The sequence below is a fragment of the Sander vitreus genome, chromosome 10, assembly GCF_031162955.1.
Source record: "Sander vitreus isolate 19-12246 chromosome 10, sanVit1, whole genome shotgun sequence".
Classification (NCBI taxonomy): Eukaryota; Metazoa; Chordata; class Actinopteri; order Perciformes; family Percidae; genus Sander; species Sander vitreus.
In genome coordinates, this window is record NC_135864.1 from 20226429 (window position 1) to 20245411 (window position 18983).

At 38.9% G+C, this 18983-nt stretch overlaps 1 protein-coding gene across 1 annotated transcript; it reads left to right on the plus strand.

Moving 5' to 3' along the window:
- Nucleotides 1–1129: 1129 nt before the first annotated feature.
- On the plus strand, nucleotides 1130–18846 carry kif3a (kinesin family member 3A). Its single transcript, XM_078260828.1, has 17 exons — nucleotides 1130–1292; nucleotides 2034–2316; nucleotides 2573–2717; nucleotides 3422–3506; nucleotides 4176–4281; nucleotides 4560–4699; nucleotides 4838–5035; nucleotides 5255–5429; nucleotides 5534–5632; nucleotides 12138–12294; nucleotides 12848–13028; nucleotides 14259–14369; nucleotides 14633–14758; nucleotides 16168–16221; nucleotides 16354–16422; nucleotides 16541–16671; nucleotides 17707–18846. Exons 1-17 carry the CDS (start codon nucleotides 1287–1289, stop codon nucleotides 17753–17755), a joined length of 2115 nt encoding a protein of 704 aa, XP_078116954.1. The 5' UTR covers nucleotides 1130–1286; the 3' UTR covers nucleotides 17756–18846.
- Nucleotides 18847–18983: the final 137 nt, after the last annotated feature.

Genomic DNA, 18983 nt, shown 5'->3' on the forward strand with positions numbered 1-18983 from the left:
AAAACGTCAAGCATTTCTTTGGAATGTCTTTACTGCAATTTAATGATACTTATCTGCCAACATATAGCGTATGATACCAATATGTGCTCTGGGGAGCTTATTCTCCGGAGTCCCTATGTTTTCTTTTCGCCCAGCATGTTTCCTTGGATTAGGGTGGCCCCTAAATCATGGTTGCAGCCTGTCGCTATGGTCCTGCTGCGCACCCTGCTATGCCCTGTTACACCTGCTACACTCTGCAGTGCCCTGCAGTACCCTGCTACGTCCTGCTACATCCTGTTACGTCCTGCTGCGTCCTGCTACGTCCTGCAGTGCCCTGCTATGCCCTGCTACATCCTGCTACGTCCTGCTGCGTCCTGTAACACCCTGCAGTGCCCTGCTATGCCATGAATTACTACAGTTACTATTTCTAGTCACTGTTCCATTACCTTTATTGTGACTATTATTGCCACTGTTCATCACATCCCTAACCGGCACCGTCAGACACCGCCTACCAAGAGCCTGGGTCTGTCCGAGGTTTCTTCCTAAAAGGGAGTTTTTCCTCGCCACTGTCTCACTAAATGCTTACTCTTGGGGGAATTACTGGAATTGTTGGGTCTTTGTAAATTATAGAGTGTGGTCTAGATCTGTAAAGTGTCTTGAGATAACTCTTGTTATGAATTGATACTATAAATAAAATTTAATTGAATTGAATATATCTGCAATAAGCTAATCTCAGTCATTTTATTATCTGCTATTTATCGGCCTAGCGCTAGTCAAAATCTAGTTTTAAGACCTTCAATAATTCAGTATTGTGCACATAGGGTATGTGCCAAATTAATGTGTATAATCAAATTAACACAGTAAACTTGGGGTCAGGCAGTATTCTAGCATAGGAATGTAATACACAATGCACAGAGAGTGGGTGGAATGGGGGGTTAATGGGGCACAGCAACTAATGTTTGGAGTTTTGTACTTCTGTACTTTTATTACTGCACTGCATCACCTACAGTAAGTACTACAGTAAATGTATACATTTTCCACCTTTGCCTATGTATGTGCCCGATATGTTAAATATTATGATCACAAAGATGCCATTTAGTAACTGAAGAAGACCCCCTCCTTCCACTGCGCATGCTCAGTCTAACAGACCTGACAACAAGCTATCGGATGTGAGAGCCCTTGATGATAAGGGCATTGCGCTGGCATTTCAATTCTTCGGATTACCTAGCTAGAGTCAAATGAACAACGCATTACAAACATAGAATTGTCAATTTTAGATGCTATAATCGCCTTTCTGTATTCTCACTATGCCGGTAAGTCGACACGCCTGTTTGTATTTGTTTTGTTTATAAAGGGGTTCCTCCCTTCCTCCGACCTCCCTGATGTGATGCTAACCGGTTAGCATCGTTAGCTTTCTAGTTGTCGTTCGTGTAGTAGCTAGCTAGGAAACAAGGAAATGGTACACTGTTTTCGACGTTGGGTTTTCCCAGTCAAATCAATTAACACGAAGTGTTAACAGTGTGGGGGTTTGACATAAAATATTTGTTTCCAATATTGCTATTGTCCATTTATCGTGCTAGCTAGTTAGCTAACGGTATCTTCAACGTTAGTAACGTTAGCCTGCCTAGCAACCATGGATGTATTAGCAACCCAGCAAACCTTATCTTCAACATTAGTAACGTTTGCCCATATTGCCTGCCTAACGTTAGCAACCCAGCAAATGCAAAGCAGATACCGTTAGGTAGCTTCGTTTTGAACGAGTCACTTAGCTAAGCTAGCTGCATGCTCATAATATATATGTGTGTGTATATATATATATATATATATATATATATATATATATATATATATATATATATATATATATATGTATATATATACACACACACACTGACTACTTGGTGTTATTTACTTTAAACAGCTTGACAGCTTTGCCCTTATGTCCATGTTGGGTAACTGAAATTTTAGGTTTGCTTGTTAATTGTCACAAACGTTACATAATATCTTAACGTTAAATCCTGTGGCATATCTATCTCTCATTACTTTTTTTTCAGAGCAATAAGCTTGAGAAACCTGACAAGCAGGAGGTCAATGATAATGTCAAAGTGGTGGTGAGATGTCGTCCCTTCAACCAGAAAGAGAAGATGATGAGCCACAAACAGGCCGTCATTGTGGACGAGAATCGTGGGACCATAACGGTTAACAAACTGGAGACTCCCCATGAGCCTCCTAAGACTTTCACATTTGACACCGTGTTTGGACCAGACAGCAAACAGCTGGATGTCTACAATCTCACTGCCCGCCCCATCATTGACTCTGTATTAGAGGGCTACAATGGTAAAATTTTATTTTTTATTTATAAACCATTGCTGTAAAATGTGCATCATCAGTTATTGTAATGCCTGCATTAACTGTTAAAGGCATTTTAATACAGCCACTCAAACATGCACTTTGTAGCCTCTAATAAATCTAATCCTCAAATGTGTGTGTTTTTTTTAACTGTAATATAGGACTAATATAATAACTACTATTTTATTTTCATATTCTTTACTGGTACTGGAGCTGTGATTTTATGCGCTGCTGTTCATTTCAGGTACAATTTTTGCATATGGGCAAACTGGCACAGGAAAAACATTCACCATGGAGGGTGTGAGAGCAGTGCCAGAACTCAGAGGGATAATCCCAAACTCCTTTGCTCATGTTTTTGGTCACATTGCCAAGGCAGAGGGTGACACAAGGTAAGAAAGCAATCATTAGGCAGACATTCAGTAAAATCAGCACAAAAATGTGTCTACACACATAATTAGTCCAGCTGACAATTCCCAGTGTACATCAGCGTCAAATTAAGTGAAAACTTTGGTGTCTTGTTTTAGTTTTCTAATATGCACACTCCACCACAAGCAATCATTTAAAATAATGTAATCTGTGGACAGGGCTTTTTAACTCGTAAACCGCATTGGTTTTGTTCTGAAGCAATAGTTTTATCTTAACGAACTGTTATCAGTCTTACTGAATTAAAAACAAGGCAAGCTTTTTGTTTATCGCCCTGCAAGTAAAAACACCTATTCAAAGATGGTTTCTTTAAGAAAGAAACTTGAAATATAACAAATATTGGTGGTGAGGGTTGTGCATTTCTAATTTTAGTGAGGGAGCTCATGCATATTCAGAAAATACAGCGTATTTTGGCAAAGCATTTAAAGAAAAAATTCCATCTGGTAAACCGATTATGAAAGTTTAGCCCATCCCTTAACAAAAGGAATTGAATTTCTTTCAGATATTTATTCTGGTTAGATTGCTTATGGAAGGCATTTTTTATTAGCAGAATAAAAAGGCTACATGTAAAGAGTTTTTGTCAAGCAACTTATGAGTGAAAGATGTACAAGGCCTGTTGCCATTTGCAGCTGTACATTTCAGCATTTGAATACACATTTAACTTTCACAGGTTTTTGGTTCGTGTTTCATACCTGGAGATTTACAATGAGGAAGTGCGAGACCTGTTGGGCAAGGACCAGATGCAGAGGCTAGAGGTAAAAGGATATTTAAAACCAACACTAAAACATATGGCGCTTTTCCATTACGTGGTACCTGCTCGACTCGCCTCGCCTCGACTCGTCTTTTTTGGTTTTCCATTACGAAAAAAAGTCCCTGGTACCTGCTAACAGGTACTTTTTTTAGTACCACCTCAGTCGAGGTTCCAAGCGAGCTGAGCTGATACCAAAAGGTGACGTGAAAGCGACAGAGGGGGGTGTCCTGAACAAACCCGCCATTTTTAAATAGTTTAGCCAGCTGTGTTTATTTTTGCTGCCTCCAGCTTCATTTGAAACAAAATGTGTCTTCTGGCTGTGGCAACAACAACACACCTTCCACGTTCTGTGTGTGTCGCGTTAGGTCACGGCAGTTTACTGCGGCGCCGCTAAGACGACCAGCCACGCTGAGGCAGTACTAAAATCTGCAATGGAAAACGGACGCACAGTGAGGCGAGTAGAGTCGAGGCGAGTAGAGCAGGTACCATGTAATGGAAAAACGCCGATAGAGTTCAGGGATTCATATCAAAACTGTCTTGGAGGACCTGTCATAAAGGACACTACAGTCATTTTACCCAACAGGAAAACTTGTAGAAGATGGCTGAATAGATTTGCTTGTATTAACTGTTTGATGCTGACAGCAGGTGATAAAGTAAAATGTTTTCCTCACAGGTAAAAGAAAGACCAGATGTTGGCGTGTATATCAAAGACCTCTCTGGTTACGTCGTGAACAATGCCGACGACATGGACAGGATTATGACCATGGGCCACAAAAACCGTGAGCAGAAACATTGACAGCATGAAGAAGGAAAAAGTTACCCACAAAATCAAACATTGATCTTTATTTTTTACCGAGATATTTATCTGTGCAATATGTAATCACATAAGAAGGACCTTGCTTGCAAGAAATGGAAATACAGACGAACTTTAAAGAGGCTGAAGCAGTTTTTCAGTCTTGCATTATATACAACATTGTGTGGATTTAGCTAATTGATATACATAAAATAAAAAAGAAGAGTCATGTTGTCGGATCAAATGATATTTCACCGTGTTTAGGTTCTGTCGGTGCCACAAACATGAATGAACACAGCTCCCGTTCTCATGCTATCTTCACCATCACCATCGAGTGCAGCGAGAAGGGTGTGGATGGAAACCAGCATGTGCGCATGGGAAAGCTTCATCTGGTTGATCTTGCAGTATGTATCTGCGGCCAGACGTTTCTCAGTAAAAATAAACTACTTCCAAGAAAATGAGATGATACAGATGTAACTAGGATATAATTGTCTGCAATCCATCTGACCACCACCAATTAATCTGCCCCCCTACCCCTACAGGGCTCGGAAAGACAGGGCAAGACTGGAGCCACAGGTCAGCGTTTAAAGGAAGCGACGAAGATCAATCTCTCTCTCTCCACACTGGGTAACGTCATCTCTGCCCTGGTGGACGGCAAGAGTACACACGTGCCCTACAGGAACTCTAAACTGACCCGTCTGCTGCAGGATTCACTAGGAGGAAACTCCAAGACCATGATGGTAGAGTGAAAGTTGAAAATTGTACTAGAAGCATTTATGCTAGAGTTGCACAACAGACTCTTTTTAAACATTAAGTGATCAAAGCAACAAATGCTTAATTTCAGAGAGCTATAAATGTGCATTTCCGAAGCATTTATAAATTCTAAGGATTTTTATATACTTGACTTTGACATCACAGTTTTTGCCTCACTTTTTAAATGGCATACTTCTCCCCACCAGTGTGCAAATATAGGCCCTGCAGACTATAACTATGATGAGACCATCAGTACCCTGCGCTATGCTAATAGGGCTAAAAACATCAAGAACAAAGCCAGGATCAATGAGGATCCAAAGGATGCCCTATTGCGCCAGTTTCAGAAGGAGATTGAGGAGCTAAAGAAGAAACTGGTGGAAGGTAATAAGCCACACAGTAAAAAGTAATCGTGCCGTTTGGATTACAAGTATTTTTTTTCAAGACTGACTTGTCTTTTTTTGACCTGTGTTTTTGTGCGATTCTAGGTGAAGAGATATCTGGATCAGAGGGAAGTGGATCAGAGGAGATGGATGAAGGTGATGATGAAGGAGGGGTGGCAGGAGAAGGCCGCAGAAAAAGAAGAGGTAAGAATTTGTTATTAACTCACACATAGATGCAAGTGTGTATGACTGCAAATAACTGAACATCTGTTAATGCAATCTTCCTAAGCCTGTGGGGAGTGGTTTTAGTAAATGGTTGGATATACATCTGTTTAATCGCTTGTCAGCATGTTCATTGTAATATGAGTCAGCATTCAGTTCCTCGGATAATTATTGAGCTGAAGTTGCTTTTAGGTCGCTAGTTAGGTTCTACTCTTTGTTACCAGGCTTCCATAAACATAACACTTTTCTCATTTTGGACTTTCCCTTGTATTGTCACATTCTACTCTTTTGTTTTTTAGATGGAAAGTGTTAAATATAGATCACAACATAATTAGGTCACCACAATATGTTGCAATGCTGACACTATGTGATGCCATGTTCCATGATGATTTTATATTGGTATCTCCAATGACATAAACATTTTATTTATATGGTTATGTCTTTATAATTTCCAGTTATCATTATTTTTCATTCTAATACTTTGTCGTTAGGTTACTCTGAATTAATAACCAAATCATTCAGCTTCTGTGAGTATGGTGCTGTGCTGTATCTGCAATTTGCATGTGTGCACCTGCAGCTGCCTGATTTGTTGGATCTACATAAAGAACCTACATTTTGCTTTAAGCTCTGCAAACTGATGGCTCTCTACCTCTACCTGTCTCTCACTGTGGGCTTTGGTGGGAGGGGTGCTTCCTCTGCTTCTTTTCCAGACAGTGGCAGCAGCAACAATAGCTCAGAATTTGCCTGCTCCTCCTCAGTGCCACCAACCACTGAGACTGAGTATAAACCTCAGAATAGTGAGTTGGAGCAACACTGTGCTCTACCTGCCCACAAACTTGAGCCCTTTTCACACATGGATTCCGTACAAATTCTGGTTTTGAATATTAATGTAAAGAAGCGTTTTTTGGCGTTTACACTGAGCTCCTCTATACTTAAAAAAGATGCTGAGTCGGTAACTCGTGAACAATCCAGATTGTTTTCACACCAGGGTGGAATCACTGCCGAAGCATATCAGGTTACAAAAAAAAGTACGTCGAGGATTAAGAGTGGATTTGTTATCATACCGTACAGGCTGTCTGTCAAGCAGATTTTGCGGTTCATTGGCTGCTAATCTCCATGACTTGATTGCTGACCACATGCAGTGCTTTTGGAGGCTTGCTCTCTCTTAAGCATCCCCAATAGTTGTTAAAACACCCTGTAGCTCTCCTCGAGAAATGCTCCTTGTCAATTTAGTCATAAATGAAATTTGACAGAGGATTTGCAGTCTTGTCAGCAGCCACGCTGCTGTACTTATAAAATGGAAAATATTTCAGTTTGTTTTTCTCTCTCTTTAATTCCTGATTTGCTTGCATGCTGTTTTTAGCTTTAACATGTTTCTGTTTATATTTTTAAAAAACAGTTGGCATGGGTGAAAGTTGAAAATTGAAGTGACTTAACTGATGTGTTTGACTGTGGTCTTGTTTTAAGTTTTTTATGTTTGCACTGTATATGTAGGTGATTTTCTTAGGGGGTTTTCCTGATGACTTGTCTCACATACCGCTTGAGTCATTCTTAGTATTTCCTCTTAATATGTTTTTTATCTTTATCATAGTGTGAACATGATTCACATTTCAACAGGACTGCATGAAAATTGTAACATCAGAAAACCCAATTTCTTTTTTTACCTGTTTTTAAGATTATCTATTTTCAACAAAGGTATTATCTAAAGTGAGTTTGGATATATTGGCCAAGGGAGAAGTTATTAGTTTTTGTTGAAGACTCAGATCCAGGTGTGGTCTGAATTTTGCTTCTAAAGGAATAATATTAGGGCTGTCAAAATAACGCGTTAATTTTGATTAATTAATCTGAGAAAAAATTACGCGTTAAAAAAAATTAAAGCAGATTAATCCATGCCATATTGACGTTGGCATACAGACGAAAATCTGGTGCCACTGATATGTCTGCGCTTCTCTCTGCTGCTCTGAAACAGACGTTACAGGAAACACAAACCCCGCTGCATGTGACGCTAGTTAACACTATACTCAACAGCAGCTAACATTAGCCTACCGCTAGCTAGTAGCTGGATTAAACACGGTTACAATGCTGACAGCTAACGCTAAACGGTGTAAAGTTTGACTGTGTTTCACTGTAGAGGATTCAACACCGGTATGTAACAATCTGCAGCTGCCGTCGGAGAAACACCGCAGCCGGTGCGTTCAATGAAACTGGTAAACTACAGCCTCGTGGTGCATTTGAAGTTATTGTAAATGTCCTTTTCCTATCTAGTTGTTTCTGTCGTTCAACAGCAATTTACTAGTGAAATAAGTTATTGTTATACATTATTATTATTAAATCATTTAATTTTGACCATATGGCCTTAGCAATAAACAAGCCGTTCTTTAATGTCACCAACTGTTTAGTACCCTTTTTTTTTCTTTTCTTTTTTTACTTTCTTAAAAAGTATCGGTTCAGGCACCGTGCGATTCATTTCGATCAATTAATCACAGAGTATGTAATTAATTAGATTACATTTTTGAATCAATTGACAGCCCTAAATATTTTTTATATATATATATTAGTACATCAGTGGGGAGTTGCTGAATCCCTATAAGGCTCATTGATTGCGGTTCACCGGCTACAGGTGTCTTGCCAAAAACTGATCATCTGCCAAAAAGTCATTGCTGTCTACCCTACATGCAAATGATGAAATAGGGGACACGCTGAATCTCTAGATGAGCTGCAGCCGAGCCGCGACTGATTGAGCCTCTCTGCACCATGTGTTTACATGTTGGGGCTCTCCAGCACGTTGCTTTGTTGCTCACATTTCTCCGGCCGTTCTGCGCGCTGCTCAGCCCGGTTCCCTGCTTCTACCGCCCGGGCCACATCGCCTAAAACTACCACAATGTGTGACTACTACACGACAAAAGCGGACACGTTGAATCTCTACATGAGCCGCAGCCGAACCGCGGCTGATTGAACCTGCAACATGCGTTACCGGTTGAGTTTTACAAAAAAAAACTAATTACAAAAAAACCACACATTCAGGAGGTGCTTTACTTATGCCATATAAAACCGCCTGTGACCGCACAGTGCAAGTTCTGCTTTCAAATGTTTAGTTAAAGTAAAAAGAGAGGCATTATCATTCAGCACAATGTACTTCAAGGTGGATATTTACACTCTTAATATAATGCTGGATAGTTTAATGCATCATATTTTAATGGTGGTATTTTGTGAGTAGAATCTGAATCTGCAACGTTCTCTGTCAGGTAAATGTTTTCTTCTGAAGTACAAGTATACAGTAAGACAGTAGTATAGGCCTGCATTTGGTGTATTAGGAGGCCAAGCAGTAAAACTGCCAGTAAAAGGAGGCATGTGAACTCTTTCTAGTTTGCATTATATTATTGATTCAGGAATTCACAGAAGAGTTTTTTAATTATAATACATATAAACTGAAGTAAATCAACTTTATGGTAACCTTCTCTGTTAATGTTGTTCATTTAATTGACACCTGAGCTGTTTAAGGCCCTGAGTAGGTGGAGCATTTATGGATTACAGTGCATGTGTGAAAGGGGCTTTATACTTTCCCTATGTCTGTGCCACTCCTGTTGGCTTACAGCCCAGATTCCTCTTCCCCCCCCCCCCCACTGCTACTGACCATGTCCCACATATTGTTTTTACATGCAATTGATTGCAAAGGTTCCTGGTGTGTTGATAAGGATGTCTTGGGACAGATCCATGAATTTAAAAGGGCACCATCTAAAGTTAAATTTCTCCTCCTTTTTTTCCATGCATGACCTAAGTGGACACTGTTTTGACGGATGTCAGGCTTTATTCTGGAAATGTACTTCTGTTGATCCAGACTAGTTAACGCCTGACCTCTGCCAGGTTTCGTGTATCATTTGTAACTCCTGTCCCTCAAAGGCGTAAATCACCAAATCATGTTTCATTATCTCTATCTATAAGTGATGTTTTTTTTTTGTTTTTTTTTGTCTCATGTCTATCCACCGTCACTTCACCTATGACATTTTATTTTTACTGAAACTTTGCTTTCTCTAGTCTTCTCCCACTCTTCTATATGTGGTTTTCCACTCTGTAAAGTCATAAGACTTTCGAGATCACTCTGTAATATGTGGTTCATCTTCTCTCTCTCTCTCTCTCTCTCTCTCTTCCTCCTGGTGCAAATGCCGCCTGTCTGACTTGCTATACACCTCTTAATTCAAGAAGAAAGAGGTTGGTGTAAGAATCTACATAGTCCTACTGTCCTGAAGCAATGGTGACTCTACTCGCACAAATTATCCAGATGGCAGCTGTGTGTTTCAGTAGCTATTTCATTAATTCAGACTAATTTGATAACAGGTTTATGTATAATTTTTGTTAACATTTTTTCTGTCTGTCCATATATGACTTCACCCATGTGCCTCATGCTCTCCATTCACATAGTTACCATGTCATTACGACAATCTTGCACTTAATGAAGTTTCCCATATTTTCAAATTCTGCTTACACTAACAATTATTTAATACTGTGCATTAACAAGTCAAAACGGATCTCACTCTTATGTGGAATGATGTTTTATTCCATATTTAATAAATTAATAAATACATAAAAATAAATAAATAAATGAGGCAATGAATATATAAATAAATGTTGATATATAAATGAGGCAATAGTTTAAAAAAAAATAGGTTTTACTTTTATTTATTTCAGGGGACTTTTATTTCATGAGTCCACATTTATTTATCTTCTCTATTTATTTGCACTTATTATATTCAAATCAAGGGGCGTAGCTATCTCACATCCTCAGACTAAAAGGAACTAGTTAGTAGCCTGGCATTGCCAGCATATTACTCTCTGCCAGAGGAAATGAAACATGAGCCTGGCAGATTCGGCTGGTTACCTGGCTAACTAGCTAGTGCGGTCCCCGCAGCAAAGACTGATTCGCAAGAAGGAGAGCGGGACATGTAATCTTAATTGGATTAGCAAATCTAATGGCAGCAACAGAAAGTTTGTTGGGATCAGACCGTGGCGCTGTACAGCTGTGTACTGAAAGCTTATCTATGTTGCTGGTATCCGCTCACTTCATGGCAAAGTTTTCTCTCGGCAGTGGGGAGAGACTGAGACAGACGGAGACGGAGAGTAGATTCAAAAGCAAGTTGCTTTTGTCTGGTCTGAATCTGAGAGATGCCAGGGCCACGCCCCTTCATTTGAATATAACAAGTAGGAATAAATAGATAAGAAAGAGAGATATATATATATATATATATATATATAAAAATAAATGTGACATGAGATAAAAGTCTCCTAAAATAAATAAATGTCCATGAAACTAATTAAAAAAAACCTATTTATTTATGGAACTAAATTGAATCATTTATATATTTATTGCCTCGTTTAATTATTCCAGGATGTATTTCATAGGCATATTTATTTATGTATTTATTCATTTATTTTATATTGAATAAAATGGCATTCTATAATCTTAGGACTAAAGTTCCTTAAGCCCATTTCAGACTAAAGATTTGCGACGATACTAAAGCGTTTTAGAACATTGCAGGGAAAGGATGCAGCGGTCTGAACTGGCCCGTCTCTGCTCGACTCAAGCCAGCTGATGGCATCGACTGCAACTCAGCTTGTCAAGTCGCCAGAGGCTGGTTTTAGAACGTAAGGGACGTCGCCTGTTTCAACAGCCAATAGCAAAGTCAGCTTGTAAAGTCAGCTTCAAACTATAGTAATAAAATGATCCGGGGCGCCTGGTTAGCTAACCTGGTTGAGCGTGCACCCCATGTACTGAGGCTCAGTCCTTGTCGCAGCGGCCGCGGGTTCGGTTCCGACCTGTGGCCCTTTGCTGCGTGTCATCCCCCTCTCCCTCCCACTTTCCTGACTTAATCTGTTCTATAAATAAGGGCAAGAAAAGCCCCAAAAATAATCTTAAAAAAACTGTTACAAACAGCTGGTTGAAATGGAAGAGTTTTATACGGCGGCCGAATGACAGCCCACGAGAGGGTGTGGCGTTAGAACAAAGCAGTGAATCACAGAAATAAAACAATGTTTTCGCCGTTTAATCACTTCTAGAAATGTAATGTAAAAGCAAGTATCTCACTATCACTATCTATATTCATATTTTAAGACGCTATAAATATCCGGCAATAAAAAAAAAGCCTGGAAGTTAAAAGGGAAGTACAATGAGTTGTTGCTATGGAGATAATACACCATCTCGATTCACTAGTTTAAACTGGCAGGTTTTAGAAGATTGCAGACCGGTGTGTTGCAAGTTTCAACTCATCTCGTCGCGAATCTGGCCTGAACTGGGCTTTAAATGCCGGCAAATTCATGATCTAAAACGGCACATACTAATATTACTAATGCTGATTAAAAATCAGTATAGAATGTTCTGCATTGAAATTGTAACCTATACACTGACAAGTAACTTGGCATATGTAATAGGAAGATGCATTTAAAACAACCTGTCAATTAAAGACACCATTGTTCCCTGTGTGTCGCTCTTAAGGGAGGAAGAAGGTTTCTCCGGACAAAATGGTGGAGATGCAGGCAAAGATTGAAGAGGAAAGAAAGGCATTGGAGGCCAAGCTGGACATGGAGGAGGAGGAGAGGAACAAGGCAAGGGCAGAGCTGGAGAAGAGGGAGAAGGACCTACTTAAAGCTCAGTGAGTCCATGAAAAGAGAAATATTTGAATTTTTGATGAACGTTTTAAATGTGGTATTCATAAAACTGGTATTCATCAGTTCACTTGTTAGTGGATGTGGTAAATGCTTATTTGAAGTAGAGCATGAGGCTCCGATACTGCCTAAAACGCTGGTATCGGGAAGTACTGGAGTTTACGCACCGATCCGATACCACGTAATAAAGCCCTAAAGAAAATCTACGTTAAAGTAGTTTATGTTCTTTTCCCGTTATAACTGACTGTCAAACTGCATAATAAAAGAAAGTTCTGGGGTTTCATCGTTTGTGTTTGTTCATGTTTCACAAATAGTTTAACCTGAGCCAGGCTGACAACAAAGATAGAAATCATATCACAGCCATACAGGGAAAGTAGTATACAGTTGTTAAAACATAATAAAATATATGACACACTGGTATCGGATGGGTACTCGGTATCGGCCGATACGCAAGTTCAGGTATCGGAATCAGTATCGGGAAGCAAAAAATGGTATCGGGCCATCTCTAATTTGAAGTCTGCTCCATCTCTAACCCCTTAGGCAGGAGCATCACCTTTTGCTGGATAAATTGTCGGCCTTGGAGAAGAAGGTGATCGTGGGTGGGGTGGATCTCTTGGCCAAGGCTGAGGAGCAGGAGAAGCTTTTGCAGGAGTCCAACAATGAACTGGAAGAACGTCGCAGGAGAGCGGAGCGGCTGCGGAGGGAGCTGGAGGAGAAAGAGGTAAGTGTAGATGACCAAGAACCAATCCAACTACCAAATACCTCGTACATCCTTGTCTCAGTTTAGTCTTCATTTCAGAGGAGCTAAAGTTTTTAATTATCTCCCTTCACGTTTTTTCTACCTTTCACCTAACAGGTTTAAAAACGCTGTCAAGCGGTATCTTTTTTTCTTAATCACGATTGCACTGCTGTCACTTCTTGTTTAATCTGATTATTTTATGTAGGCAAAGCACTTAAACAAACTCATTTTCTTTCAACTTTTATATTTTGTCTCTGTCTTCTTTTATGGTTTGGTTTATGTATTTTTATCATTTTATTTTTCTCTTTTATATTCTTGTCTTCATTGTTTGTTTTTTTGTCTTCTTTTTTTCTACATATAAACTTATTGATGTGTATATTTAGTTCTGTTATTTGATTTTTATTTTGTCTCCTACGTTGTTGTTACATATTAAACTGTTGTCATACTCTGTGTTAAAGGGAGACACTTTATAAGCCCCTTGGGGTTTCTTGTCTTCCTTGCACATGTTTTTATGATGGATTCGTTACTATGTACAAATTATTTTGATGTGCGAACTAAAGAATTAAAAAAATTAAAAATACTTTACTAAGTGGATCAGCTGATGATGAGTAGTTAGTCATTCATGCTGTTGTCAGGATGAACTGAAATGATTACATGAATGTGTGCATTAGTTACATCAAATTGATAACTCCAACCACTGTCATGCTGTAACTGTACTGAAGTTAAAGTTGTAACCATCTTCCGATCATCCTGGACTTAAGAGTTTTTTTATTTTAATTTTTTTTTGCTAAGATATCTTAAGTAAACAAATGAGTAAACAACCCAAATAAATAAGACATCAGCTGTCTGCAACTCTTCCATGGGATACCGTGGGTAGCAAGATATGACATCAGATACCACATACTCTAAAAGTGTCAGTGTTGGCTTGATTCTCATTGAAATGGCTACATCGTTGTGGTTGGAAAATACTCTCTCACTTTCATTGTGTACAAGCACTGTTGAGAGAAATACCAAGGGGAGTCGTGTTGTTTCAGTTTGAAATGATGCAAACGTCAGGATTTGAAAACAACTTCTTACATACACAAAAGACAGTTTTAAGACATTATTTTGACTTCTGCCTCCATCTATTTAGGTTCTTCACTGGCATGTCCACAGACTGCTTGCTTGCTTCTGCATAATCACTGATCCCTCTGCCTCTCCCTCTTAAAACAGCAAGAACGTCTGGACATAGAAGAGAAGTACACTAGTCTGCAGGAGGAGGCTCAAGGAAAGACCAAGAAGCTGAAGAAAGTATGGACCATGCTGATGGCTGCCAAATCAGAAGTAAGCAAAACATAAATAACACTGAGAGAGATCATACATTCCCTGTCAGGGCCGCAGGGTGGTATAGTGTGTAGAGACAATCGTACAGCACGTAGGATCATTTGCCCCATCATTATGAAACCCAAATTCCTATAGAAAATTTTATAATATGCTTTTTTAATCAAGCTTAAACTGATAAGTTATGAAACGTGGTTGAAGTTAGTCTTAATTGATCAGGGAAAAGAAACAAATTGATCCACAGTGGTTGTGTTTTTTTCTGTTAGATGGCAGATCTGCAGCAAGAGCATCACAGAGAGATTGAGGGCCTCCTGGAGAACATCCGCCAGCTGAGTCGAGAGCTGCGTCTCCAGATGCTCATCATAGACAACTTTATTCCCCAGGAATACCAGGTGTGTATGTTTGTGTTTGTGTACTTACATTTGTAGCACTGCTTTTCAGTATTTTGCCTTTACTTAATACCAATCACTTCTATTGTTCCTTCACATCAGTACACACAAAGAAGAGGCATAAAATAAAAATCTGCCTTGGTCACTGACAGACTTTCACTTTATTTAGGTTGTGTTGGAACAGTTAATTTTCATCCATATAGCTGTTTTATCTATTCTGTGTATAATAACCTGACACAAGCAGAAAATCAGCCAGTACAGTAGATGCATTGACAATCACTATAAATGAGTTGATGCATTATAAGATTTGTGTAGTAACATGTGCTTTGGTTTTTTTCTTCTATGTGAAGAACCTCATGGACCTGGCTTGTACAAAGCTCACAACCTCACAAACCTACCGAATCATGAACATGTAGCAGGCTGCACACATTGTACAAACACAAGTGGACTTCCCTCCAGAGGCAGAGAAGGCACACAGTGACAGAATATGCTTCAGTTAACAACATGTTTAGATTTTGCAGGGTTTATAACCAGTAATAATAATAATAAGATTCTTCTTCTTCTTATTAATAATAAGAAGAGCTCAAAATGCACACACAAACAAACTATAAAAAACGCTCTACACAACAAACTCGATGCAAACTTTTCGCACAGCACCATTACATACAAAGTCTAGGGCTGCAACTAACCATTATTTTCATTGTAGATTATTTTCTCGATTCATCAATTAGTTGTTGGTCTAAAAAATGTCAAAGTCTTGTTTTGTTCACAACTCAAAGATATTCAGTTTACTGTCATGGAGGAGTGAAGAAAGTAGAAAATATTCACATTTAATAAGTTGGAAATGGAGAATTTTACTTCTTTTTTTTTTTTTTTCATTACTAAAATGACCCAAACCATTTAATCAATTTAAAAAATAGTTGGCGATTAATTTAATAGTTCACTTTTATTTGATTAATCTTTGCTGCTCTAACAAAGTCAAAGTAACGACTTGAATTTGTACCGGGCAATGCGAATTAGAGCACAGCGCAAGTTTACAGTTTTTACCTTGGGCGCGAAATTGGCGTGCCGCTGTGACGCAAAAGCCTATCAGTGTTGAGATTATTCTGCACGGCATTGCCCTGATCAATCCAAACTCCATTCAGAAAACAAGCATTTCAAAAGCTGTCTGCTTCAACAGACCTGGCAAAGCATGAATTCAGACTTTTCCCAAGTAAGGCGAGGCAAAAGTGTGCTTTGCATTTGGTTTTAAACACAACAGAAGAAGTGCATAAGCTGTTACTTTTCTTTGCCTTTAGGTTTCTCCACCTGCATACACCCGCTGGTAGCTTAGCTAGTTTAGGGAGCTTTGCATCAGTAATAATGCCTGTCCTTGCTTCCAGTTTTTATATTTTCTCATGTTTCCTGTGTAGGAGATGATAGAGAATTACGTGCACTGGAATGAAGACATTGGAGAATGGCAGCTGGTGAGCTCACTTTGCTTATCTCAAGCACACACTGTGGTTTGCAATTTGATCAATGTCAAGGTGCTAACTCTGTTTAGTTAAGGAATACTTCTTAGTAATGTGTGTCTTTGTGCTGTATCTTATAACTTTCAGAAATGTGTGGCATACACTGGCAACAATATGAGAAAACAGACCCCTGCTCCCGACAAAAAAGAAAAAGATGTGAGTTTTTTTTGTTCCTACATGTGATAGTTTTGTGTAATGAATAATGTTCCTGATATTTTCTCTCCTTGACAATGTATCGTTGACTTCTCTTGTCTTCTGTCCCTGCCTGCTGTAGCCATTTGAGGTGGATTTGTCCCATGTGTATCTGGCCTACACAGAGGAGAGCATGCGGCAGTCACTGATGAAACTAGAGAGACCCAGAACCTCAAAAAGTGGCAAGAGTGGCCGACCTAAGACGGGGCGAAGGTAATCTACTTCCTACATAGACCACAGACAGCCTGAAGCTTCACATCCTGTTGAGCATTATGGTTTCTTTTATCAGTCTTTTGCCTTTACATTTGTCATTTCAAGGATCTCTTATGCAGATTTGCACTCAAATGTACACTTAGCTGCATTTACGCATATATTTCTCAGATTACAAATATGATTGAATCTATCTTGGTTTCCCGGGCTACATGCTAGATTGAGGTCAGCCCAGAGTGTGGTGGTTATGCACCTGAAAAAATGCAAGAACAGCAACTTGTGCATCTTAGCAGTTAAGTTGCAACAATAACAGTTTAGTAAGCATCTTGTGAATGTCGAGTTCCACTGACCGTTCACCGGCAGTTAGTTAGTTACTGCTGCATTTACACCTTTTCAACGTCCATTCCAATCCATCTCTAATGCTTCTTGGTTTGCATTTTCACTCTGCCTTTCTCACATCAGATCTTGATCTGATAACCCTGATTCTGTGGTAATAGAATTCACACTCTTAGATGGTGATCTGCAACTTGTTCATAAAAGTTTAGCCCTTTTGCCATTTCAGCTGGTGGTTTAACACAGTTTTTCATCTGCACTTTAACGACACTACATCTATTCATGCATTCATGTATGTGTACAGCCCACACCTGGAAAACAGGACTTCTCCAAAGCCTCGGTGTTATTAAAACACTGTGAATTGACTATGCTTTGAACATTGACTGGCATCATTCTTTCGTCTTTCACCTGCACGTACATTTCAAAAGTGACAGATACAATTTCAGAGTGGCAGACAAAAGAAATACTTGCCTGCCACAGTGGCAGGCAGTGAAGAAAGTTCATTTCAGATCCTGCTCCTCTGAGTAAAGAGAAACGTTATTGGCTGTGGATGTTTTGCCGCTCTGTAAAATTAGTCTATTTATAGAATGTCTATATGACGCGGTGAACATGATGGTATTTGCTGTTATCATGATAAACTGTTATTCTGAGAAATGAGAACGCTGAAAGTTCTTCCGAAGTTGATAAGACTTAATCTCCCCACAGGAAAAGATCTGCAAAGCCCGATGCTGTGATCGAATCCCTTCTGCAGTGAAGACAGCGCAGAGGACAGCTTGGTTTCACTGCAACTTTCATGTTACTTTAGGAAACCAATTCATCAGTCGAGTCTGAAGAATTTATTGTTCAACATTATTTAAAAGATTAACTAAATACACTGTATAGCTGGTATGGTTTTAAATGTGAATGAGCTGCACCTATGATAGGATTAAGACCTCTTGGCCAAGGGGACCTGTTATTTGTATTATAGTGTAAGACTTCTTTGTAGATGTCCAACATTTTAATGTCGCTTTGGAACGCATTTCGGTGGCAGCAGCTTCTGTTTGAACAAAGCTCTTTTACCTTAGCACCTCTAGCATTAAGGAGGAATCAACCATAAACATATTTCACTTGCAAATTCAGTGGTTTTTAAAATGAGCAACACTCTGAAATAAGATGTTGAAAATAGAATTGTGGACCTATAAACTGCATTCATATCCTCTGAAATGTGTTGAGTGTATTGAACACACTAAGTGTTTTGCGATGAACACCACTTTAGTTAAGTTGTAACTTCTGTATTACTGATTTATCTGCTTTCACACTAAACAGCCCATGCTGATATGAATACATTATCATTGAATTCAAATTAAGGGTGTATTTTCACTTCACTTACAGGAAATGATTATACTCTGAGCACAAGTTGTAGCCTTAGTGTTATTAAATAAAAGAAATCATTAACATGAGAGAGGAAAAAAGATTTAAAAAAAAAAAAAATGTGGAGGGAACAAGTAGTATCAAGTATGTAACTGAAAAATGCATTTTATACTTTTTCTCCCTTATGAAGCATAGGGGCATGCATGCCAGCCAGCTCTTATGTTAGTGCCATTCGCTATTCTAAGCAAGTCTTTTTATTTATTGTCAAATGTCCGAACCCTTTGTGTTACATTCATTCACACTATACATACTGTATGCCTTAGTTTAATGCACTAGTATGATGTTTTTGTGGGCGATGATTTCATTTTATGATATTCAGTAGTGGAGGCAAACTGTAGCGGAGTTTTATTTTGTATCATAATTTATGTCAAATGTTTACATCCACCAAACCCCTGGATATTCTATTTATTAAATTATTTTACACATTTTATCTCACATTTTTGTTGCTCTTTCTGTGTTTCATGTTTATTGGTTGGATTTAAATAAATAAATAAAAAGGTTATGATGGCAAATAAGAGCCATAAAAATATCCTTTTTAATTGCATTTCCTACTGTTGGAGAATCTGTAAACC

Coding starts and splice junctions, on each gene's coding strand:
- kif3a (XM_078260828.1), top strand. Junction 4,700..4,837: donor TTCATCTGGTTGATCTTGCA/GTATGTATCTGC, acceptor CTACCCCTACAG/GGCTCGGAAAGACAGGGCAA. Junction 14,759..16,167: donor TTATTCCCCAGGAATACCAG/GTGTGTATGTTT, acceptor TTTCCTGTGTAG/GAGATGATAGAGAATTACGT.